At 42.8% G+C, this 26,862-nt stretch overlaps 3 protein-coding genes across 6 annotated transcripts in view; all 3 read right to left on the bottom strand.

Moving 5' to 3' along the window:
- Positions 1 to 2,024: 2,024 nt before the first annotated feature.
- Positions 2,025 to 3,118, bottom strand: LOC108154487. The gene is made up of 2 exons (XM_017284788.2): positions 2,794 to 3,118; positions 2,025 to 2,697 (listed from the first exon to the last, which is right to left on the bottom strand). The coding sequence occupies exons 1-2, from the start codon at positions 3,050 to 3,052 to the stop codon at positions 2,228 to 2,230; spliced, it is 729 nt and encodes a 242-aa protein (XP_017140277.1). The 5' UTR covers positions 3,053 to 3,118; the 3' UTR covers positions 2,025 to 2,227.
- Positions 3,119 to 4,778: 1,660 nt separating this feature from the next.
- LOC108157741 (retinol dehydrogenase 13) lies at positions 4,779 to 16,922 on the bottom strand. Its single transcript, XM_017289919.2, has 5 exons — positions 16,606 to 16,922; positions 14,555 to 15,204; positions 13,644 to 13,707; positions 5,391 to 5,537; positions 4,779 to 5,291 (listed from the first exon to the last, which is right to left on the bottom strand). Exons 1-5 carry the CDS (start codon positions 16,701 to 16,703, stop codon positions 5,024 to 5,026), a joined length of 1,227 nt encoding a protein of 408 aa, XP_017145408.1. The 5' UTR covers positions 16,704 to 16,922; the 3' UTR covers positions 4,779 to 5,023.
- Positions 16,923 to 19,779: 2,857 nt separating this feature from the next.
- Positions 19,780 to 26,862, bottom strand: part of LOC108157449 (patj homolog) — a 35,788-nt gene continuing 28,705 nt past the window's right edge. For 3 of the 4 annotated variants that reach the window (XR_001775198.2, XM_017289507.2, XM_017289506.2), the window contains one exon: positions 19,780 to 22,075. The gene's annotated coding sequence lies outside the window, so the exon portion shown is untranslated. The remainder of the gene's footprint in view (positions 22,076 to 26,862) is intronic. The other variant, XR_001775197.2, reaches the window with a different exon arrangement.

A 26,862-nucleotide genomic window follows, 5' to 3' on the forward strand; every position in this document is an offset into this window, starting at 1 on the left:
CACAACGAAACGTTCACGGGCACGGAGACGGACGCGGAGACGTAGACGGAGAGAAAGGAGCTAGGTACCAACACACCTTCAACTGTGCCACATTACGGCTGGCGCTTTTCTTTAGAATTTTCAATATTTGCTTCTGTGTGAGTGTGTAGTAATTTTTCTTTTACGAGCACGATTCCGAGCAGGGGGATGAGGATGAGAGTATGTGCTACGGCTAGTGCCAGGTTGCCCGCTGTGGCAGCATCGTCGTCTGCGTCCACGTTGTGTCGCTGTTGTCGCTTCGGTTAACGGTAGAATTTCCCACGTTTTCACTTTGCCTCGGCCGCCGCGCAACTGAAACACAAACTGTGAAAAAGCATTGGCATAGGCAGCAGCAAAAGCAATCGCAAAGCCAGTGGCAGGCAGCAGAGCAGCGGAGCACAGCAGAGCAAAGGAAAAGCATCCGAAAAGTAAAATCCAAATAATATGCCAAAGCTCAGCTTTGCTACCGCTCTCAATTGAGAATCGGGCTTCCGGCTGTTCGTTCTCCCACGCAGAGTAGCTCTCCCAGATAAGAGCCACACAGCCAGCGCGAGAGGAAGGGAGAGCATTGCCATACGACTTCTACACGCTCTTGACGCGTTTCCCTAATCAGTTTTTATTTTAATACGGATTCTGTTCATCTGTTTATTTACTCGTTCTCTTCTCCCAGTTTCGCTTCCCTTTCTTTTTTTGTTGTTATCGTCTCCCACTTGGCATTGTTTACATCAGAGCCGCCAAAGCTTTCGCACAGGTGTTTAAAGCTTTGAAGTTGTAACCAAGAGAGAGGCGTATGATTTCTGTTGAGAGAGAGTGGGAACAGCAAAGAAGAAGAACAGACTATGCTTTAACAGGGTTGTCAGGTGATCTAATATGAGCTTTCCTATTGGAAATCCCACAATTTGGTTTAAAAAATAAACATAATTAAAGATAGTTATTTTCGCGAATACTTCAAGGGAAGTATAATAAGTTTTCTATTTTATTAATATATTAATACTTACTTGCTTCAGCAACAAAAGATACCCTCGATGGGCCGCGGTTTATCAAGAATTTACGTGCAAAAAATATTTGGCGGTTAGAAATAATCAGATTTTTCATTTTTGCCACATATGCTTTTCAATTAAATATCTGGCGACGACGAAGACCCAAACTTGTTTATACCACAGAGATATATGGATATATACATATATTCTCGTATATATGGAAATGATTTATATATATTTTCGTGCCATACTTGCACATCAAATTTCAAATCGCTTCGTCTGTCGCGCGCTTTCCGTGCCTGACAAATATTCCAATGTGAAGTCAATTATGAAATATGTGCTATACAGTTGCAATCAATAATCAATCATTGCGATTTGTATACCTTAATGAGAATATAGAGCTCTATTAGGTTTGTGGTGAAAGTGGATGTGTGTGTAACGCCCAAAAGAAAGATTTTCCGACCCCATTTCTCTATTCTGCCATGGTTGATTCCTGTTACTTTTCTAACGTTTAGCCCTGGACTATCGTAAATATTTCTTCTAACGTCTTACACTCGATTTATCCACCAGTATCCGCATGACAATCGCCCGCACTTCTAGTAACATCAACAGCCGCAACAATACATCATATCCGAGGGTTTACTAGTTTCTACTACTACTACTGATGAGTACAGGAAATATACCGACTATATTTTTAAATGCCATCGTCCTCTTGAAAGTCAAGGTATGATGTGGAATTCAGCAGATATTGTTTCAAGCAAAGACAAATTATGGAACACCATTTACCAATTGGTGGAAGTAAGCGTTGTGTTATAAACTTCCTGAGGATGTTACCGATGAAAGATATTTTATAACTTTCCATTATACTTATTATTTATTAAATGTATAATAATCCACAATATTGAGAATTGCTCATTCCATTTCGATTTGCCAAGCCCATTGGCAGGTTTTCGGTAGAGACCAGATCACAAATGCTCTTCAGCACTATATATGTATTTTGAAAATGTAAAAATTACTTTTGTATGTGTGCCTAATCTCAGAGAGGTACAGATTGTTCAAGAGTCTTGAAGCGACAACAGTTTAAAAATGTAAGTCTTAACGGGAATTTCGTTATGCATGGATGAAAAACAGGTAAAAACTCAACTAAACGCAAATTAAAAGAAACATTAAAAGAACTAAGGCAAACGTTTTCAAGATACTACACATTACAATTAATTAAAACTATGGAATCAAAAGCACAAGCGCTTCAGTGAGTTTTTCTTCTTGAGCTTCGGGTCTTGCCTCTGGTTGCGCTGCGGTGGCGTCAGCCTTTCCCTGGGCATCAGCAGCGTCGAGGGTGATCCCAGCTCGGTGACCAGGCATCGCTCGCCCGGATGGGACTTGCACAGGCAGTTGATGCAGAAGCGGTACTTGCAGATGACACTGGTACATTCGGCGAACGTGTAGGTAGGCTGCGAGCCTTTGATGTCTTCGAGATCCAGCGGCAGGAAACGTGACATGGGTGGCCTCGTGCTGTTGGAAAATGCATATTTAATCGGTGGCGGTATTTGCGACAACAACAGGCTTTCATCGCTTCGCTCCCGCGCAGCCTCGCTGACGAAGACGCGGCTGCTCTTGCCGCAGCGGGGACACTTGATCCGTTGCTGCTCCTTCAATACCCGGCCGGCGTCTGCCCCCATCAGTTGAAGACTGTTGTGGGCTGTACCGATGAGAGACGAGTTGTTATTGATGTTATCCAAAGTTTGAAATAGCTGTGGGTTGAAAAAATTGTATCTTCTCTTGGGCAGATCGGGACCTTCTTCGGCTTCTTCGATCGTCAGCGGGTATTTCTTGGTCCAGAGTTGATCTCTCGGATGGCTGTTGAGCGACGAGGCAAGGCCTTTGGGGAGAGTTGTTGCATTGTTGTTCGGACAGTTCTCGGTTTTAGAGTCGCGTTCCAACAAAACTGGCGCCTCCTCGTTTGAGTTGTTCCGCACTCGAGAGAACATGTAGCCGGACTCATCCATCTCGGCTTCGGAGGGGGCCCCCAAGTTGGGGCTCATCTTTTTCAACATTTTCCGATTGTATATTTGCTCTAATATGGTGTACTTATTCTTACGTTTTAGGCATTTGTTACTTGAGTTAGCAAAGAATTTATTTTTGTTTAAGCCTACAAATCGGAAGCATGTTCCGTAGATTTTAAAACACGCAATGGCCAGACTACCATCGTTCCAGAGTTAATTTTAAAAATTATGAACAATAATATTTGATTTAATCAAAAAATCAGTAAAGAGAAACAAAATTAAGAGCAGACGCAAAGAGAGTCAAGAGATTGAGCTTTGGGACTGTTGGTCCGCTCCCTATGCTCTTCAAAGTAAGCTTTTCCTACACTGTAAAAAACTATGCCTGAGTTGACACCATCTGATGTTCATCATCCTTGGGGAGCGGTGCTTTGGACCGTGCCATGCAGCGAAACTGAAGCGCGTAAAATGCATATTACGCTAACACGTCACGGCGGAAAGGTAACCGGAAACGCAAAGCTTTTGCCAGATGGAGAAATGGGCAACAACGTAATCGCTTTTCCACTCCAGGAGCTTTTCATTTCAGCAGCTAGAGAGCTAGAGCCAGGAGGATGAAACAGGGAACAGAAAATGGGAGAAGGAAAAGGGAAAAAGAACTGGGGCAGTCCCAACGAAGCAACTTCCAAAAGGGAAGTATAAAATTGCTCTAGCAACACATGGCGCTTACCCGTACTGGGTGGGGAGTGGATCCGGATGCCACCTAGTGGGTGGGAGGGTCTATGGGGCTGCCAACTGACAACAAAAGCGCCGCACGTAATATAATAAAGAGATTTTCCATAGCATACAAAGCGGGGCTGCGTCGAGACAGTTGCATGTGTCCTGGTTATGTCCTGGCCCACGTCCTACTGGCTGCCATTGCCATGCTCTGGTCCTGGCCACGTCCTGGCCTAAGCCACGCATTGTACACTCATTATAATGGAATGGAAATCGGTTCTAGCTGAACTACAAATACTATAATTGGCCTTGCATCTCTCGGCGCACTCATATAATTGTGTATATGTACGCAGATCTGTAGCTAGGTGGGTTGTTCTTGTTGGGTGGTAATCAACAGTTTGTTGCCACGCGTTGGCCGGCTCGCCCAGGGGGATGTTGCGCCACAGCTAGTGATTGTCCGAAGGAAAGGCATTTCTCAATTGGGGGATTCTATATGTGGAATTTTTGTCTCAGGATTCGCACACATAATTTACAATTCCACAAGAATTCAGCAATTGAAATGTCATTCCATTTATATCATTCCATAAGGTTTAAGTTATGAGCTAAATACTAGCTAACCATTAATTTTAACATCAAATTCGAGACTGCTATCCCATGGAACATGGTCTTTAGAGTACCAGATCCTGTGATACCCGATTGATTCACAAAACATTCGGTATCTATGGTCCAAAGCTTCTAATTGATTAGAGTAATCAGTAATCAATGGGTCCTTTCATTACTTGGAGTACAATAAAGTGTATCCTTCCCTTGTCTTTTCTTCTCCAAAGTCCTTCTTAAACATTCGGTTCTTTCGTTTATGCAAATTGCTTGCGACTGCCCGTTCTGGTCTGTTCGGGGCTCCTTCCACTCAACCGAAAGCATTTGAAATTGGAAATAAATCAAAGACAGCACAGCAGCGGCAACATATTTTGCCTGTTGGATTCCCCATGCCCCCACAGGCCAGCCCTCTTCCCAGGAGAAAGAACATCCCAAAACTGGAACAAAGCACAAACTCAGCAAGTTTTCGCTGCTCGCACATTAAAGTTACATTTATTTGTAGAAAATAGAACCTCGTAAAGTCGGGAAGCCAGTTTCAAAGGGCTTTGGCTTTGGCTTCGGTGGCAGTTGCAGTTGCAATTGCAGACCCATAAAAAGTCTCTCCTAAGTGGCCAGAGTCTGGGCTGCTGCCTAATGCGGCAATTGTTAAACCAAATGCAAATAGACGTTGCAGTGGCAGTCTCCGAAGACGACGGGCCGCGTGCCAGGCATAAATCACTCCAACGGCTGCTGCTCCTCCCTCTCCATTTCCATCGCCGTCTCCATCTCCGTCTCCGTGTCCATGTCCTCCGCCTGGTTCGTTTCCGTTTCCGGTGCTGTCTCTAGCCTCAGCTCTGGCTCCTGCTCCAGCTTCACCGCGTACGCCTCCCTGTCGACTGTTAGTTTGGTAACGCTCTCGAGTGTTTTTATGGTTTGCATATACAATTTCTTGGCCAGCTCCTTGTCCTGGCCAGGCTCCGAACTTGCCGCAATTTCGCAGTCACTGAGACAAAAAAAAGGAAAAGATGTAACAAAAAATGGCTAACAAAGTGCCACTAATGCGGCAACAGCAACAGCGACGACAGTGGCCATGGCAACTCACTTGAAGTACTCGCCGGTAACTTGCTTCAGCTGGGGATCCGTGGCCAGGCGGATGGCGCACTGGGCGCCCTCGTACGGGTTCTTCATGAAGATCCACATCCACGGGAAGGTGACCACTCTCACACAAATGGACGACATCAGAGGCGAGCTGTGCGCAAAACAGAAATCAAAAGTTGGCCAATTTAGTTTCCATTCCAATTACAAAAAAGATAGAATATGGCAGGTATTACAGAGGGAAGTCTTGCTCACACACATCTTGTTTGCTTCTGTTTCTCGAGTACCCAGCATAAAGGGCCCAAACAGACACGTGCCACAAAATATGTGTAGACAACGGCAAGGAGAGGACTTGTTTATTACATGTCGAAATTTGCCAGCTCATCGGAAAAGTTGAAAAACAGCTAAAGGAAGAAAAGTGTCACTCTAATTTCCTTACTCTCGTTTACCCCCATAAACTTGAGGACGAAGTACATAATTCACAACAATCCCCCGTATCTTTGCTTCCCTGTGCATATGTTTTTATGAACAAAATATATTCTTTCGCCAAATTTTGGCTTGATAAATAATAGAATTATGCTTTGCTTAAAGCCCATGCCTTCAATAGGAAAGACTGGATTCAATTAGTTATGGAATCAAAGCCATGAAATATCAAGGAAGATTACCAAAGAAACTGCATAGGGAATATCTTCCAACAATTGAATTAAATAAAATCTGTTAAGCTAAATTTGGAGAGAATTTAAAAAGCAAAGATGCATAAAATTATATTTTTATATTTCCCTTGCAGTTGGAAAACCAGATAGAAGGTAGGCGGTGTAGGGTATATATGTTCTCGTCCTTACAGCATGGTTCAATAAGTCACCGAGCTCAAAAGTCACACCACACCCATCTGGTAAAAGGCTTTGTAATACTTCCCAAAAAAACTCGTCAGCCGCTCATCATGTATATTTTTTGGCTTTGAACATTTTTTGTGAGTTACATTGATTCCCTGCGTTTTTGGCATGGACTGGCTGTACAGTACCCATCGCGCCATCACTTTTAGATGTCCAAATGATCTCGTAAAATTTTGAAGATGGATCCTGTGGATATCTTTATAATCTAGCAGAGGACTGTACTCTCAAAGACTTAATATTGCCCTAAACGAATCACAACGAATAACATACATCTGAATTCTATAATTCTTTACTAGAAACATGTATATTATTAATATATTATTAATAAACGCTGCCGATTTCCAGAGTCTCGCCCCGAGTGATCGCCCATAGGCTCCGCCCAGGAACCATTTCTCCAGCAGGTAAGATATTTTCGCACAGTGTAATTTATATACTTGAATGTTTTATTTTTATATGAATATACCTATATAGTACATACATACGTAAATTTGGCCATGATAATGAAAATGATCAAAAGGTGGGATCTGCATTGTTTTGATATGAATATTCCATCGAATATTTAAAGATAATAAGACCTTAATCGGTTAAGGACGGTACACCCATTATAAGGGTAGCCCCATGAAACGCACTGCTTTATTCCGGTGTAAATAGTGTACAGTACGTGAATTCTGGCATCAATAAACAACTGCTTAAAGGCTTTTGTGTGAGTTAAATTTTTTGGGCAATACACAAGCCTTTTGTTTATTCCCTGAAATGTTGTAGTCATGTCAGACTTGAGCCAATTTGTTTTCGGCATTGTTTTAATGACAATTTCAAGTGCGGCGATAACGTTCAGTCGCAGGAGCAGAATGCCGGTTCCGACTCGCATTTCAGCATTTCAGCCATTCGCAGCGTTGATCTCCAGCCGGGCCAATTTCAACGGCTGAGTCCAACGAGTTGTGTAAAATGGTTGGCTGCTCTCAATCCCCCATTCTCACTGCCAGTTTTCCCTGCTGCCAACTGTTACTCCTGGCCGGGTGCCTGTTCCCGTTCCCGTTCTTGCTCCTGATGCCGCCTTTTCACGAAGGATTACGAACTTGCGCGCAATTTGCTTAGCTGTCGTTGTTAATGTTTTTCCTCTGGTTGCTGTTTACTCCATTTGCTTTTGTTCTTGTTAGCGGCCAACGAACGGGAAACGGTGCAAGTTCACCGACACTTGAGCATCGTAAAACGATAAATAAATAATTAATGCGCTTAACTTTTCCATTTACGCTTTTTCCGTGACTTGAGCATTAACTGCTTTTCATTTCCATTCATTTCATAGTACACACAGATACGCCGCCGCCGTCACCCACAAAGATTCACACCTACACACGTATGGGTGTAAGTTTGTGCCTGCCACTATCTGTCGGACCCTGTGCCCCGTTCTAGTCCCGCGTCTGTCCCACCGTTCGGTCTGGCTGGGTCTCCTTGCCTTCGGTCGAGGCTGGTGTTGATTCCATTCATCGTTTTACGCCAACGTTTTCATAGATGCGAATATCTGCCTCCACACCCAACCACTCACTCCCCCCATTCACTCTTCTCTGTTCCGAGCCGCACACCACCTGGCACCCAGCACCCAGCACCCACGTTGCCTGCAGTTTTAAAGTGCATAGAAAGCTGCAGGGGCTGCAGATGGTCTGTGGGAAAAAAAGAGGAAAAACAAATGGTTGTGGCTGGCTTGGGGTTAGACTTGGGGCATACTCTACGCGTACATAGATCCGTTGATTAATGCGTGTTTACGTATGGAGAATAAATTGAGGTGTTCTCTACAGATTTAACACCAAAATATGGTATATGTACGGTACATATATGGTGGGAATAACAACTTGAAAGTTGTATATCCTATGCTGATCACAGTTGCAAGTTTCTAAATATAAATAAATAAAGATACTTTTAAAACGCTTAAGCCTAAGAAAAGATGGCTAAAAATGTTTTTAAATAATGGGTGAAAATGGTGCTTTTATATATCTGAATATGAAAGTCAAATCTAAAGCTGAAAATTCAGTCGAATTAAGTATATAGCCTTCTTAAATTATTCTCTATATTCTGTGTAACATGTCCTTTGGACATGTCCCTCAACTAGCCTGATATGCCTCTCCTGGCCAAGGGGAAAATACAGCCTGACTCGCTAAGCTGTGGCTGTAGCCGGGCAAAGTTCATTTTAAAGCACCGACCTGCACCTGCCTTTAATAGGGTAAATCTTTCACCTCTATATGTGGGCTGTGTGTGTGTGTGTTGGTCGGGAAATGAAAAACAGCACAGCTAAAGGGCTTTGAGCAGCAAAAGAAAACGGGTTTTTCTGTGTATTTTCCTTTAAATCCGCAATAGATGGGCCACGAGCGGAAATTGAATCTGCCTGGGACCAAAAATTAATTGCGTCTACGCTCCGTTGTGCCTTAATTGTTTTTATTGGCCTGCAAACTGAGTGGAATGGGAATGCAATAGTTGAGGGGATTATTTATCAGTTCGATTGGAATGAGTGTGAAAACTTTAAGTGGTTATTTATTTTGCATATTTAAATTTACACGAGTATCAGTCCAATCACCATTTACGACAATGACTGGCAGATGCACATGGGGAACCATAAGCCACAATCAAAAGAAATAGCTCAATAAAGCAGGATTGATTTCCCACAGAGTGACCTTTGGCGCTGTAGGGGCAGGCATCATTAAAGCGAAGCCTGTTGATAAGCGTATGAACCCCAGTCTCAATGGCCTTATAAAAGCCCAGCAGGTATCAGCTTTTCAATCAATGGCAACTGCACAAACTATCAATGGGTGTCGGCAAGGGATCCGGAGAGGAATGGCACTGCATAGATGTGACTGACAGCTGCTTCAGCAGTTCAGCAGTTGCCAAGACCCGGATACGGGGCAACGAGAGTCGCAGTTATCTCTGGCATATGCAGGAAGGGCAGAGGATGGGGCGGACACGTACTGGGAATCGCCGTGATGATGCTGGGGGAAGCACCAGAAGCAACAAAAGTTCAATTTGGCGCTACAAAGTCTGCACAAAGAAAACAAAATCTACTTGCAAAGGCAAAACATGTAACAGAAAACGTGGAAAACGAGAGCCAGTACCGTGGATGGGAAGGCGAGGGCGGGTGCCGAGGCGGAGGCGGAGGCCAGTGGCATCCGATGGACAGGAAGCGAATGCATGTAAGCTGCATACAATACATGTGCATTGAGGAGTGGAGTCCAATGCATTCGTGCCGGGCCTGTGGAGGAGACCGACTCCCCTTTGGCCAACTCACACATATCAATGCATCCACTTCAAGTTGCTTCCGCTGTTCATTTGCCGTTTTATTGCCTCTCCTCTGCCCGCAGTCAAGTCCGGGCCAAGTCCGGAGCCAAGTCCGGGGTGGGCTCTCGGCCACTAGAGGTGAGCATGTAGTGGCTCCTTTCGTTACATTTGCATGGGCCTACTTTCCGTTTGTTGTTACAGTCAAGTTACAGCCCAATAAAATCGAGAAATTTAAGGGGGAATATTAAAAACGTAAGACTACAGGTCGTAATAGAGATCATAACATATTTTGTTGTTGCAAGTTTCACAAACATACAATATAACTATCAGAATCGCTTTTACTAAGATGATATGTCCTTAAAAGCCACTCTTCTATGGTGTGATTGATTCCTAGTGAACATAAATGAGGCCAATCACGAGCCTGGTTTCACGAACGCTGCTCATCTCTTTGACATTTGCTTCGTGGCCATTCCGTGGTTCTTGGCGCAGCGCCTAGGTCACGTGCCACCGACACGGCCAAGACCTATTGCCGCCTGCCGTGGCTCCTGGCTCCATCTCGACATCCACCCCCACATCCCAGCCCGCCCACCTGTCAAGGTGCTGCGTTTTATGTCCAAATGATTTGTACCTTCGGCAAGGCATTTGATTTCTTTCTTTGTTTCGCCTCTGCTCCATTCCGTCTCTCTCTTTCTGTGGCCCACTGTGAGGGCGCTTTTTCCTGCCGTACAAGTGCTCGTATTGTTATGGCATTTTGCAAATTGTAATGACGCATGTTAACAATGTTTCTGCTTCGGCATGGAGCTGGAAATGGAGCTGGAGCTAGAGATGGAGTCGTAGCTGGCACTGGCACTGGCACTTCCATCCGGTAGTTATACATATACATACGAATATGAAGGAATTGCAATTTGTGTCTATGATGGATTATGCTTTTCTGGCTTGTGACAGCTATACTTTTGCACAATTTCGGTACCCAAATTGTATCCAAATCTTTCTCTCTCTCTCTGTCTCTGTCTCTCTTTCTTATTTTACATCGTTTATTGCCATTGAATTGTGTAATTTGCTGTACGTGCTGGTCCTGTTAACATCTGCACTTTTGTGCGTGTGTATCTATGTCTGCCGCACACTTGAGCACCTGCTCCATTGTGCAGGAGTGGTGCTTCCATTCCACTATTGTCCTTTGCTCGGGGCATTGTTGTGGGGCATTTACATGTGTATGTCGCCACTGCTTACACAGATTTTTCTGTATGTACGTGTGGGTGTGCTCGAATCGAAACTTAAAGATACCATTGTATCAGCAAAATCTTATCCAAGCAATTACCCAAAGCATAAGTAATGACGGGAAATGAGACTGTGTCAGCCCCATCTCAGTGATGGCCGAAATATTCGGAGGACAGGCACATGTTGACAGCATGCCTCCTCTATACTTCCAGCCATCATTCAAAACTTTACCTTGGATTAATTGACTAAAGCACAGTTTGGCTGTAAAATTGTTTAAGCAAATTAAGGTAGTTGGTAAACTTCTTAACATTTCAATTAGTTTAATCCAATCATAAGTTGATAATACCCTAAATTGTAGCCACTTCAAAAAGTATTTCAAATATATGTACATTCGCTTGAGTGTGGGAGAATCCAAAAGAGGATTTAGGAAATTCCATCTATTGTCAGGATAGATACACTTTTCTGAGCAGAAAGTTTGAGTCAAAAAAGTTAGGTGTGTGCCATTAGAGGAACTATTTTCTCTTAAAACCAACGTATATAATGAGTATGGACAGTTTTCCCACACTTGAATGCGTAAAGCTTGTGACTTTTTGATTCCTCATTAATTTTCCCCAACATTTTCATAGAAATCTATTTCAGATTCGCAAGAAACAAAGAAGAAAGCATTCATTTTGATATTTAGATAAATGATTGAAAAATATTTATATTCACAAGTGAGTAAGCATTCATACAAATTCATGGCTGAATCACCCACGTTAGACATTCGAATAGATTTATTTTCTTGGAAATGATTTCGCAGTCCAGGGCGAACCACCTCCTAAGGAAAATTCTAATTTATAACTGACAAAAAAAAAAGTCGAAAAGAAGGAAAACAAGCAGAACTTTTGTGTTGGTCGAGAGCATCAATAAATTTCGCATTAATTCCGGGCCATCATTAGAAGATTGAGCCACCGCCAGGAGTCGGTGCTCTGTTCTCCATTCTCGGACTGTGTCACACCAACTTGATGCTGGCGAAGGCAACAAAAGCGGCAACTGTCACCAGGGTGTGCCCGGGTCATAACTCAAAAGAAGAGACCGGGCCGGGGACCAAGTTGAACTTTTGCTCTGACCCAGAGATGGACCCAAAGGCAAGCAGACAACATGAGCACGCGCCTGTGTTTGACCCGTGACCATTTCAATTGCGGCCTAACCCGCGTCTCTCCGACTTGGCCGTTTTAATTACCGCATTTCACTCTTGTTGCACAGCAGCCTCACTCCCTGTGTCTCTTTGTGTGCACTGAAGAAAATCATTTCAAATCTTGCTATATATTTTCTGTGCTCTTCAAAGAAATGGATATGCAAATCACACTATGCAATAAGATCGAATCAAAATAGTCTTCTCAAATCTAAAAGCTGCAACCAGGACACTATGACTATATCACATGGCCATCTATAGGTTTTAGAGTATAAAGGACTACAGGACTTACAGGACTATTTTTAGTGGCGCACATTCAGTGATTATTTTTCTAAAGATTTTTTATTCTCGATTTCGGTTGTATTTTCTCGATTTCTGAACGTTTTCCCTCAGTGTGCGAGTGCCACTCGATGGCAGCTCATCTGCATTTGATGATGAGATGAGGGCGTGGCCGGGCCGGGTAAGTTCATTGCAGATGTTGTCGTTGGCTCCCACTCCGCAGCTCCAGTCGGTTCCTTTTACTGATTGCTGCTCGTGCTGCTGTTGCTGTTGATGTTCCCGATGTTGCTGATGTTTGCTGGCATTTTGTCCTTCCGCAATTTGCAACTGTTTGTCGTGTTTGCACGTCCTTTTCTGTGTATTGTGCAAATGTCCCTCTTTGCTTTCTTTTTCCACCAGCATAAGCCCCCCCCACTACACACTCACACCCACTGCTGAAAGGAAGCCCCAGCCCCAAATATTTTGGATGCCTTGAAAATGGATTTAGAACCAAAAATTTAGATATCTCATTTGGAATGTGTTAGGCTAAGTGCTGGCCACTAATGGGAATGGCAATGCAAATCGATGCCAGCCAGAAGTGACCATGAGCCAGGGTCTGAATCCTTTCCCATTGTAAAATCTTTCCCTTTGTGTGCTTAATGTGGAAACATACTTGGAATATAGTATATTCCTTGCAATTCCATGCTCTGCATAAATGAATGCATTATAATTCAAGGCGTAAAGGAGCTCTCCCAGTTAGACAGATCCTAGCTTATGTAAGAAAATGTTCCTCAGGACAAGGAGAATACGGAATAGTTGAATGCAATTACAAGAACTTCTTCAATGACCTTCAGCAGATTATAAATATTCATTTAAGAGGAGTGTGACTTTTTCTATATTTTTTTGGAGGGTATATTGTAACCAATCCCTTGAGTTACATTAAATTCTAGATACACTTCAATACTTGAGGTTTTTCTCCCGCAAAGTACAATCCATTTTGACAGCTAGACGGAGGCTGGCTCCGTCTATTTGTTTGGCCAACTCATTTGGGATCTTAAATGAATTCGCCCTTCGGTAACAAATTTTACCTTGATGCGGCTGCCAAAAACGCGGCTACCTCTGCACGGCTGCCTCCCAAATCGCGCCACGCCCAAATGACTTGGCAACTTTTTGATTGCATCAAACTGAGCCGCCCACTCGACCCGACCCCCACGGAGATGGGCTGGTGGGCGATGGGAGACGGGGAAAAGTGTGGTTGAGCTCGGAACATAGTTCGCTTTTGCTTAATGAAAGTGCAAAACTTTCGCGCTGCCACGGAATGAGCTTAAAATTTAGTTAAAGTTTCAGTTGCAGTTGCATTTTGCACTTAGCTTTGGTTTCGTTTGAATTTTAATTTGGGTTTTGGGTGCTGTTTGGGAGCTGTTTGGTTTTTCGGTGGCGGGTTTGGATGACTTACTTGCGAAAGTGGCGCGTGCCGCGCACGAGTCCGGGCGTGCAGCAGTTGACCGTGACCGAGGTATCTGTGGGGAAACGAGTGGATTTTTGTTTCAGAAATCATGAAAACATGAATGCGTGGCCCTATCGAAATGAATGCATCAATAATTCACACTGCAAACTAGGCAAATTTCAGCAGTGCACGGCGAGAAACCTCACAAACGGCAAAATTATACTTTAATGAAGCATTCAAAATCTTGTTACCTTCTGGACGTTTATCGGGTATTTTAAAAAGTTATGAATTTCCATTCTTGTGAAAGGTCGCCGCGCCGACTTATCGAAATTAAATCATTAATAATGCACGAGTACGAGTACAGTGCAAGCAATACCATTTTCAGAGGTGCACAGAGACAAAATGATGTGGGCGAAACCTTTAAAACACTCAATATATAGCGGCTGATTGATACGAATTACTGTTGAATGTGACAATACATCTAATAACTGAATAAGGAATAATCTGATACAAATGTATCACATATTTACTTGCCATGAACACCCTGTATTATGAAGACCTTTACAATGAAATGAATAATCTGTTCTGTTCTGTTGCAAGCTTCTTATAATCTTATGCATATCATCATCCAACGTCCAAACTAATTGTCTTCAAATCCACCTTAAAATGTCCATTTTGCTAGTTTGAAGATACAAATTTTACTCTTTCCAAATGGCAACCCTTAAAATACCAATTGATCTTTGGAAAATGTAACATTGATCTTTCAATATTCAATCTAATTGAATTATCGTCATAGAAAACTTGTCACTACTTAAAATACATGATATATTTTGTTGCCAATTTCCAAACACTCTCTTGTGCCCCGTTTCTCTCAGTGTATGGCCTGTTCTTTTGTACCTTTGGGTTTTATCAGCACTTACCTTTGAGCTCCCTGGCCAGCCAGCGCGTGGCCAGCAGAACGGCCAGCTTCGAGTGGGCGAAGGCATCTCGGGCATGGAACTTCACCGCCCAGGTGCCCACATTGAGGGGATCGTCGAAATCGATTTTGGCCGACTGGTGGGCGTGGGCCGACACGAACACGATGCGTCCCTGCTCCGACCGCTTGAGGTGGGGCAACAGCAGCTGCGTCAGCAAAAACGAAGCCAGATAATTTACCTGGCTGTGCTGCTCGAAGCCGTCCGGAGTGGCCAACTGGGTGTTGGCGAAGACCAGGCCGGCGTTGTTGACCAGCACATCGACGCGGTCGAACTCGGCCATCAGCTGGCCAGCGAAGTGGTGGACACTCCTGAACGAGTTGAGGTCCAGGTAGCGTGCCTCCACAAAGTAGCGGTCCGCCGGATTCGTGTCGTCGTCCGGATAGCAGGGGGTGCGGCAGCCGAGCTCCCGCTTGATGACGGCGGCGGCCCGCTCGGCGGCCTTCATGTTGCGGCAGGCGAGGATTATGCGACCCCCGCGGCCGGCCAAGGCCTGGGCTATCTCGTAACCAATGCCGCTGTTCCCACCAGTGACGACGACAATTTGCTCCTTGATTTGATTATCGTTGGGACATCGTTGGCCGCTCATTATGGTCCTGCAATGCGGGTCATGCAACAGACAAAGTCGGCGAAGGGCGTGGTGTTAGTGGGTGTGGTTTTGGTTTATGAGCCTGGAATGACGTGCCTGCATTCTTGTCGCTTGTGTGGCATCAACAGCAGTGCACGAGGGCGTGGCATGGGGCGTATGGGAAACTTGGGTTATTGGTAGGCGTTAATAGAATCAGTTTACTCATTTCCATAATGCCTGCGGACAATTAAGGACCTACCTATCCGAGCACGATTAGTTTCTGGCCTTGTTCGTAGACAATAAATGTTAATTTATTTGATTAACTGCCTCAGGGAACACACTTTCATTAGTCTAATTGAAACTAAATATTTAAGGTACTCCTTGAACCATCTATTTACGCCAAAATCCTACACGGTGACGCTCTGAATGTGCTCCTATTATCCTAAAGAGTGTGTCGAATAGTGCATCCAATTTAAATGTAAACGTTCTAATTAAAAATGTTCACATTAGGCCTTCATTAGACCTAATTATTATTTGGCGAGTGTAAAACAATTTTCAAAAATTAATAACTGCATATATTCATGTCTGTCGTAGGAGTATAAATAGTTATGGTATTGTTTGTCTGCTACTAATGACTATCTAAATAATTGGAGAAACATCAGATACACTCCGAATATTCTCAAATTTACTCTGAAGCCCCTGCAGAATAATGGCTATAACCATTAGTTGAAATAAAATCCCAGAAACCCCCCAAACCTCCTCGATCGAGGCTAGTCAAATTTCTTCAGTATTTTTTGTACTTTTCAGATAGTTTCGTCCTCTTTATAATTTTTGCCATGCTCTATTCGTTCCACTTCATTTGTCTGAGACTTATTTTGGCACTTAGCTGTAAGTTCTGGCCCCCAGCCCATCTCGCATTTCGGAATTCATTTGGCATTTCATTTACTTTGAGGCTAAGTTGCACAAATCCACTTTGTAAATATTTTGCAGGGCCAGCCAGTGGCTGGGGTGACGGAGGAGGAAGTATCGCCGCAGTGGCCACTTGCCACCGACCCGCATCCTCGACTCCATCCGTCTTTGGCTTACGCTAACACCTGCAGTGGAGGAGCAAGAGATATAGGGGTCACAAAAACCGCGAGCAGAGGGAACAAAAAAGAAATGAAAATAATCTTTAGATATTACATATTATCCGACCCTTCTTCGCTTTCTCCATCTCCATCTGCCTCTCTCTTTCCATCACCCTCTATCTCTTTATGGAATCCACTTAAAAAGTTTGCCGCGAGTGGCGGGAGTTTTTACTGGGGCTGCTGCGACATTTATTTACGTGTGTCCAAGGGTAAAGTTTTTATTCCGCGTCAGGAGGGGGCTTGGGCTCTGGTCGGGGGTCTGGGGTCTGGGCAAACAGTTTCCGTTGACCCATCGCACTCACCGCACTGTAATCACGAGGCCCACCGCTAGGGCCGCTATCGTCGGCCACCACGTGGAGAAGGGATCCGCCTCCTCGAACATGGTCAGCAGTCGCTCCATCCTGGCTGTGTTCTCCTCCGCCTCCTCTTCTTATGCACTTATGAATGCTCCCGTTCGGCTCTTTCTCTTTCTGTAGCTGCGGCCCTTTCTTTTCCTGTCACCGCTTTTCTTTCTCTTCCTGTTACTGCCGCTCTTTATTGATGAATGAATCTGGGACTCGACTGTCGACTGTCGACTGTCGTCTGCACTGCACAAATGTTGAACGCGAACTGAACCGGAATTGTAGCTATAAATATAAATTCTCATTGCTGTCCCACTGTCCCACCGTCCACTCCATGGACCCGTAGTTTGTGTGGGTACCCGCACCCACACTTAGGCTGCCGTTGCACGATACTTCTTTCTGTCGGAAGCAGTTGCCATTCACACTATTCACAATGGATTCAATGCGTACATCCCTTAGGTTTTTGTTGTCACAGAACACGGTCTTCGCTGACAGCTTGGAACAGTGTAATTGTGTTTTGCCTCAACATTTCATGGGTATAAAAGATGTCCCCAGTTTTGTCTCAAAAACCCGTCGGTGGAAAACGTATCGTGTTGGAGTACCTCAAGCGCTGATTTCCAAAGCAGAGCAGAGCAGAAGACGCTGCTGACAATTGAATTTAAATGTCCCCCCGAAAACCCACACCCCTGGATGGGATGTCGCTTCCTACCGCTTCCCCCCTCGAAACGTCACCGGCATATTTTCAATTTACATAAATGCTTGTTGCGCGGCATACAAAACGAGCGTTAGAACGAGATGGCTAGAGATAGCGGGACCATGCTTCCCCCCACCCCTCTCCGACGCTACCTGTAGCCGCGTTTTAAGGTTATGTGCAAATTTGCACAAGCCGCAATAAAGGAGCCTGCGAGATATAGAGATAGGAAGAGTAGAGAGGAAAAATTCTGTTCGCTATTTACACGCGTTTTCCATTTTTATACCCGATACTCAAAATGAGTATACGGGTGTATTAGGTTTGTGGTGAAAATGGATGTGTGTAACGTCCAGAAGGAAGCGTTTCCGAACCCATTAAGGATATATATTCTTGATCAGCATCAATAGCCGAGTCGATTGAGCCCTGTCTGTCTGTCCGTCCGTCCGTCAGTCCGTCCCTATTAGCGCCTAGTGCTCATAGACTATAAGAGCTAGAGGAACGACATTTTGTATCCAATCCTTCTGTTACATGCCACTATTACACGTATATTTAATAATTTCGCCCCAACCCCTTCCGCCCCCGCAAAGGACGAAAATCTGTGGCAACAATATTGAAGATACGAGAAAATTACAAACGCAAAATCATAGAAAATGACCATATCTATCAGATTGCCGAGTCTGAATCGGATCGGATTATTATTATAGCCAAAAGTAAGACTACACAGCACCCGACGACACGCTCAGACTGATTTTCTGTCTCTCTCGCACGCATTCTTTGTCGTGTCGTGCAATGTTAGCGGCGTCTGCAAGAGGAGAGCCATACTGACTAAGCAACGGGTATAAATGTAGAGTTGCGGTCGCCGCAGCAACTCACAACGTTCCCCCTCATTTAATTTGTGTTGGTTCCTCTTTTTTTTGTACAATTTTTCTGCGGTTTTACGCATTCAGTGTGCATATTTTTGTGTGTAGAGTCGCCGACTAATGTAATTCAATTCATCTTCCGGCGTCGGCGTTGGAGTCAGCGTCGGCGTCTGCTTCCAGTCTGCTCTCTTCTCTCTCCCTCTCTCTTCCGTAGTAGATTTTGGTCAGACTGCGTGGCCACAAATTTTAATTACCGTTTAACAGCTGTTGGTGCGGAACAGAGCGAGCGTGGGAGAATGCTGGGGGACGGTGTGGGATTTCTTGAAAGGGTTGACATGGGCAGGAAGGGGAAAGCTGATGGTCGGTGCGGATTTATCGAGTTTTTCTTTTAAAAATAGGCGGCTTTCTCGTTATTCGAGGGACGACTTTTCCTTTGGATCCAGAAACGACTTACCATGAAATGGAACATACTTATCGATGATCATATAGTATGTACCTATGAAGAAGGTCGGTCGATGCTCGAAAAACAATTTCATTAAGCCATAAAAGATTAAAAAAATGCACAATGCATTATAACATTTTAAATTCCCCTTAGTTTCTTTCTCGCTTCTTTCAAATCTAATTAAAAATTAGTTTCACCGCAGAAGACTTCTGTATTGTCCGTTAAAGAGTATTATTATGCTTTATAATATATCATATCTTCATGTTTGTGCACTCTTGTGATTCTTTCATTTAATTTGGTTAATTTATGGATTTTTGTTCATTAAGTTTTCCTTTTTCTCGCATGCAGTTGTTTATCTTTCAAACACGGGTTGTACCAACAAATATGCACTTTTAAATTAAAAACACTGAAGAGTACATTAAAAACATTTTTAAATATGAAAATATCAACAAAGTAACATTTTTTTGCATGGAAATACATGAAATACACAAGCGATTTAAAAAAAATATGTTTAATAAATTAAATGCCAATAATTGCTTAACCACCGTAAAAAATGTGATGAGTTATGAGCATCAGAAAAACAGAGCAGAGAGAAACCATGCTGACAAAAGAATGCTCAATGAAATATTTCAAAAATTTGCATATGTATCCCCACTATTGAACGGTCTTTCGATTAACAATGACTGCATTTTTTGCCAGGTATTGCAATCATTCAATGCTGTAGGTATTCCTTTTTTCAAATATTTGCATGTGCATCTCCAAGACTATCCAGCTTCTCCCGCACATGTCTCTATGCATAAAAGTGTAACGGAATTCCCTCATAAGAGAGAGATAATCTGACATTTCATAGGATGGTGAAATTCGAGCCCCTCGAGTCACTCACCCTTTGCTACTCCCATTCAATTAGAGCACATCCATTCCGCTCGTACAGTAGTAAAATGCGTACGCGTATTTTCCAGTAATTCAGTTGATGGCCCCCATAGAGACCACGCTGCAGTCCATATCCGGCTTACCAATTGATGGAGCGAACGGGAGTAGAGCCCCTCCCCCTGCCAGAACCAGCAACCAGCATCCGAAGGGGATTCTCCCAACTAAAACAAATGAAATTGCACACACAAAATGGATCCGTACATATGTTTAAATGTTTTTGTAATATTTTCTGTTCGTTTATTTAACGTTTCTTCAATTTACATACTCTCGTATCTAATGTCGCTTATTGGTTGCCGAATTTGCATTTTTATTTGCATTTACATTTGCGTTGCATTTCGTTTCGTTTCGCTTCGTTTTCATTTTCATTTTCATTGTTATTCGTATATTTAGTTTGTTTTTGTTCCTTTTGCCTAGTCATTTGCTTTAGTTAGTTTGCTTTTGCTCAGACAGTTTTTTGTTCATAAATATGTAATGCTAATTGGTAAATTGTTTCAGATATTATGCGTTCTGCATTGATGTGCGTGTCCATACATATGTAAATGTGTGTGAGTGTGGCATATAGAGCGTAAGATTGTGTCTGTTAGATTTGCTTGGAACTTGTTCACTTTTATGCTGCAAAAGAGAGTCTTCTTAGGCGAGTGTGCTTGAGTGTGTGTGTGTCTGTGTTGCTATGTATGGGTGTGTGTTAGTTTGTTAGGTACAGTACGTTTCAGAGCTATACGAAAGTCGATTTGTATGGTATAGTGAAATAAATAAATTAAATAGATTTTTCCAAATTATATGCCATAAACTACTTTTTATCTATCGAAGAATCTATTGAATCTACTGAACGAAGATCTTATTCCATATAATTTTCATAGATTATGTATTTCAGTCATCGATTTGAATCATTGGCTTTAAGATTTTCAATAAGAATTGCTTGCTGCAATTTTGTTCAATTAAAATGATGCTATACTTCTGAAACGCACTGTTGGGTGTATGCTTCTTATGTGGTATTCCGACTGCCGGTTGTCTATAAATAGCTAAAGCAGCTTATCGTATGGATGTGGGGAAATAACGCAACTCTATTTACAAATGAACTCGGAACTCGGTTTCATAAATCAATGTTGAAATTTCATAACAATGTAAACACTTGAAGATCCGCTAAGAATTATCAAACATGGTTTGTTTTACAAATATTTATTTAGTTGTGTTGTTTTTCTCTTTTGTTCATTTAAAATTAGTATCACTAACAAGCTTTTGTTTTATATTTAATAATTTCTGTCTTCAGAGGCGAGTGGAGGAGGCGTGGAGGAAAGTCAGGTACCGTCGTCGAGGACTGGTCCTTTGCCTACTTTTACAGCACTCACGTGTCCTCTCTCTGGTCTACGTTAGTTTTGTGTGTCTGTGTGTTGTGTGATTTAGGCTTGATCCTGTCACTAAATATAAAGTTTTACTTTTGCTTGGTCGTCAATTGTATAAATAAGTTTATGCATAGGCAAAGCATTTGTGGTTTCTACATATGTGTGTATATATCTTTCCATATACAATATATGCATGACTAACTCGAAGAATCTATTTAACTTTACTTTCAATTTTCCCGTTCTATACAATTTCAAAATGTTCGCTTTTCGTTTTTCTGTGTGTTTAATGTGAGAGTGTTGGCTGTGTTTTATCTTTATCTACTTAGAACCTACTCTTAAGAAAAGCAATCTGTGACAGTCACGCCGCCCAACGAAACAGCCCGCCCCACAGACCGACCAACATCGTCCAGGCCTCCATACCTATTTAAATACATAAATGATTTACTCGTACTTGCTAGAAATTGTAAATTTTATGCTACATAAATCCGAAAAGGACAATAAAAATAATCTCTCGAATATTTACAGCGGGCTCCAGGGGGTGGGAGTGAGGTGGGGTTGGGTTGGGTTGGATTTGGGGCTAGGGCTGGGACGCGGTCTTTGGGGGATATGTGAGAGCTACCAGGGCGGCTATCATCATCCTCACTCTCATCTGCATCTGCATGCTAAACTGGAAAAATGTTTTGCAATATTTGTGTTTGTATGAATAAATTTCATTCCATTCCTGGCTGATGCTCTTGTTTCTGTTTGGAAATTGTTTTTTTTCCTGGTTGATGTCCAACTTTTGATGGTGACAACTTTTTTATAGCTCTGTTCTGTTCGTTTGTTTGTCCGCAGAAATTTTTATTAATAATTTATTGATACAACAATCTGTGATATTTTAGAATCGTTCCGTGCCATGCTATTTTATTTGTATTTATTTATGCATTTTTAGTTTTCAGGCTCGTTCCCGTTGACGTTGCCGGGCGTTTTGTGTATGTATTTGTCTATATAATTTAATAGTAATGCGGGGGGATTCAATATATGTACTAAACTACATACAAATTGTTCCAATGCTGAATGCCGCAGACGTCCGCCCCCTTTCAGTGAGGAGTCATGCTGCTGCTGGTTCTAGTCCTGTTGCGGGTGGTGTGGCACCTTCACATCGCTGATATAAGGGTCATATAATCTGCAAATATAGCGAAGCGAACAAATATGAAATTTCGATTAGCGGTCCTCAATTCAGCGGCATAGCAAATACATTATTCAACGGCCAGTCAATGCCATTTTCACTCGATTGAATCGAAAATTCCATAGGTACACAGAGCGGTATGAGGCCCGTGTCCTTTCAGTGAATATCAAATGCAATTGTATGGAAATATAAAGTCCGTGGTCAAATTGTGGCCCCAACAAAGGACTTCAATGGAGGTCATACTGTTTCTATTTGCTCTTTGGGTAGGTAATAAATAAATTATCAGACAGAAATATGCCGCTATAAATCGCTATAAATGGGTATCAACTCTCTTCAAGCTAATGTGTCTGAATATACAAATTTAAGATAAGATATGCTTGAACTGATTTTGTGGCTTCTGGGGAACATTACCATCGAAGTCGGGACGAAAAAACGGTCCCTAGCTGCTCGACGGGGACGACACTTGCCTCATCTGAATAACTAAAAGGGTCTTGATATGGGCTAGAAGCTTATATTGTCCTCAATCTTGTTTATAAACATGTCAGTAGAATATACTGTGTAAAAATAGCCAATTTGTCCAGATAATTTTATACCAAAATGAACACTTCTGTTATCGGTTCATCCACATCCACCACCCCATTCACACTTGTAAAGTAGCTTTTTGTGTTTACGTACTTTGCCGCACCCATGACGCGCCGAACATAATCATTATGCTATCCAGAACTAACAATATTTAATGGGTTAAATAAATTTAGTTCATGGCCCCCAAATTAATGAACTTTCGCCAGCAATTAGCTCATATAAATTTATTACATAATGCATGAGAGCAATTTCTGGTTGTGCGAATGGGGGAAGCCCTGAAGCCCGAGCCCTGCTCTGCCACTGTCAATGCCGGTTGCCATTAGCTCTCAACACTTGCTGGCCCTGGCTCTGGTTCAGACTCATTTCGTATAATGGACCATTCAGTTATTTGTTATTAGCCCAAATGGGCATTCAGCAAACCTAAAACCCGCCCAAAAATATGGCTTCACTCGGGCAGTGCCCAAATGTAGCACTTCCAACCAGAATCCAATCGATTTTAATAGTCCCAACCCAAAAGGTTTTCTCGAGGGAATAGCGGGTGGATGGATCTACATAGGTACGGTGCAGCTCAAAACTATAAGGCTAAGACCCACTTCATAACATCTTTTTAATGTGCAAGTGTCAGCCGTAGAAAGAAAAATTTAAGTAACTTCCTCAAAACTGCAATAAATGGTTTCGTTTGATGGCGATTCCATAACGGAAACCCTTGTAATTTACTGAGAAAAAAATGGAATAGTAAAATTAAATTTTATATTTTTAAAATGATATTTAAATATTTTATATATTATTTATATTTACATATATTTATATATTATTGTCAAAATGTACGAGCAAACACTTCCACTTTTAACTCTCGGGGAAAATATTATGCCATAAATTCGGGGCTTGTTTTTTTTCTTTGGGTGATTTAATTCTATACTAACGGTCTCGTCTGTTTAAAAATAATCAACGGAAAGTATGAAATTCTTAATTCAAAATGTATCCCCTGTATTTTATATTTTATTTCATCCCATTTGTGGAAAAAATATTTATTGGGGTATATTAGATTCGGGGTGGAAGTAGATGCGTGTAACACCCCGAAGAAAGCGTCTTCGACCCTATAAAGTTTATATTTTCTAGATCAGTATCAATAGCCGAGTCGATATAGCTACATCTGTCTGTCCATCCCGATGACCGCCTAGATTTCAGAGACAACACAAGCTAGAGCAACCAAATTTTGTATCCAGACTCCTAAGATATCACAAGATATCATCCCGCCTCCACAAAGAACGAAAATATGTGGCGTCCACAATTTTGAAGATAGGGCAAAACCGAAAACGCAGGATCATAGAAAATTACCATTGACAGAAGGAATAAATGATATTGCAATGTCTATGCTACCCCGTCCAAGAGCTGACTCATTCTTTGTCTCTCCCGTTCTTTCTCTCACACATTCTCTTCCTCGTGCAGTGTGTGACATCTGGCAGAGGGGAGCGAGAGTGAGCGAGCGAGTATCGGGTATAAACGTTCAATGTTCCCTTCGTTTCAGCTGGAGCACTGTCCTATAGTTTCGTAACGCACTGTAGACCCGTGGAGAGCTGTGAATAGTCTGGGTCTGGCTGACAATTTTTTAATCAACACGAGCCGTGCAGCAACAACTGGCACTGGCTCTGGCACTGCGACTGCGACTGGGCAAATACTCAACGAGGAAATGTCGCTTACGAAAATAAGTAAAAACCAAATGCAAAATATTCCATGACCATTTTGGCACGTGCTCGCCATCCATTGTTGTTGGTGTTGTTGGTGATTGTGTGAACCTTGATTAACGCAACAGGAGATGGAAGGAGGCTGCCCGGTGGGTGGGTGGATGGTGTTGGTGTGCGGGCGGGGTATGGAATATTGTAGCTGTTTGCCAAATCTCTCGGTGGCTGTCTCTCTAAATTTTAACTATGAATGTCCTGGGCTGCCATTTGCCATACAACAGTAACAACGAATGTGTGGTTATGTGTGTGTGTGTATCTGTGTGTGCATGTGGGGGCTGCTTGTGTGTGAGTTGGCAGTAAAATTTGTTTACCAAAACCTTCTTAGCTTGGCTTAGTAGCCCCGCACCGCCATTGTTTGTGTATTTGCATTTCGGCTCCTCCATTGTCTTGGGCACCCATCATCCGTGTCCTGCCCCCATGCCCCCTATCCACTACCCGCCCCTCTGTTGGTCTGTGGCGGGGTGTGAAATTTCATGCATATATGTATCTATGAGATACAGTGCGGGTGCGGCTGCCTAAGTGAACGTGTGTGTGGGTGAGCTGGGTGTTCGTGGAAGAGTTCGTGCCTCGCCTTTGGCCTTTTTGCAGCTTTTACTTTTTACCCGCTTTTGTTTGTCTTGCTGTTGTTGCTTGTTGTTGCTTGTTGCCTTTGTTTGCTGCCGCTGCGCCTCCTTGGCTTTGGTTGTGGACAGCCTCGAGTCAGTCGCAGTCGCCGTCCTTTTGACCAGGTCGGATTCGGGAAGGCGCGGCGTCGCATTCAAATATCTCAGCGAGTGAAATGTAAATCGTTTTTTTCCGTTTCCCATTCCCTTGTCTAGGTAACTGGCAAATGGTATCGGGTTGGCTCCGAAAGTGCAACAGGCAAAAGGAGACGTAGTTTGCGGAACCTTGAGATCGTAACATTCTATATTTGTCTCCAAAATGTATTAATTTTCTGTTTTTTTGTGATCTTTTTAAACGATTTCCCATCCGATTCGCTTCATATTCAGAATCCAAGCAACAAGTTGGTCTGCATCATTGGGGTTTTAGGATTCAATGCTCCATTATATAGGGTACTACTGGATCGGGTGCCCCTCTGTTCGGGCTGCCTGCTTTATTGTTATTGCTAGAATTTTATATGCCACCACAAAGAGGGGCAGCAGCTGCGAGAAAGTGAGACAGCGAGAAATATACGAAGCTAGCCGCAGCCAGGCACAGTGGCAGAATGGTAAAATATCGCGCCAACTATTTTCTGTGTGTCCTGGAAGGGAACGGCCACCGCAACGTGTTATGCAAATCTGGCAGTGTGTCTGTGTCGGGGCTGTGGGCGGAGGTGTCCCCGGCCATGTGGCGCACGGGCTGGTATTTGTGTTGCCATGAGCTCTGTTGACCATCTGCAGCGCCGACGGTGGCATCAAAAACAATTTAGAAGCTTTGCTTTGCCGTGCCCTGCTGGGTCTTACCGTGGGTCAGCAGTTTTTACCAAACGACTGACTCTTCACCTCTATTTGATTCACTCAAAATGTTAATTTAAATTGCAAAAACTCCATTGTTTCGTGCTCATTGTTCTTTTCATGTTTACCTTCCATCTTTTTTTGCGCTTTCCTCAATTAGCATAAAAGGGGTCAAGAGGCAGTGGCAGCAGGAGGTTGTCGCATTAAAAATGATATCCTAAGTAGATTGTACAAATTGCTAGCAATTAGATTTAATAGCCCCTTCAAATGAGGCCCATAAACGGGGAGCGTCCCGTCAAAGCTTTCAGCGAGCGATGGGTTCTTGAAGCATTTTCCCCCCTTATTCTATCTTTTTACTTTTCAAATTATTTATCAAAAAAAATCGGTCAAGAACACTCGGGTTTCAAAGCTTTAGCCGAATATAAAAGTACCAATATAAAAAGACAGAAACGGTAGGGAGAGCCGTGAGAATGTTTAGGTATTCAAAAGCTGGTTTTAATGAAAGACCGACCTGCGGATTTTCACCGGTCTTTTCAGGCACGAGTCATAACAGCTACGAAAATACGAGAATATTCAGACATGAAAGTCTAGAGCCCCACGGTTGTCGTGTCGTGAAATGACATTGCACAGAATGGTCACAAAAATAACGAATAAAAACGTAGTTTCTGTTTATTTCTAGTCTTCAGCGCAGAATATTTCATTAAGACGACGAAATTCTTCTGTAAACTCTGGCACTCTGGCATTTCAAAGCTAAGTTTTCACTTGAAAAGGTCCCCCAATTAGAGATCAGACTTTAAAATTTATAATTCACAATAAATTTCATTTTTATCGCATAAATCGCACGGAAAATTCAGCTCATTCTATTCATGTGGCCTTTGGTTATACAAAAATTCAAGTGCTATCCATTAATAATTAATTATATTTAGAGGTTTTATAGAGCAGTTTTATTATATTTGAATAAAATGTACATTAATTTAATAAGTGTCCACTGAAAAATAGTTGCAGTATGCTCTGTATAATATACATA

Source organism: Drosophila miranda, chromosome 2 (genome assembly GCF_003369915.1).
Source record: "Drosophila miranda strain MSH22 chromosome 2, D.miranda_PacBio2.1, whole genome shotgun sequence".
NCBI lineage: Eukaryota > Metazoa > Arthropoda > Insecta > Diptera > Drosophilidae > Drosophila > Drosophila miranda.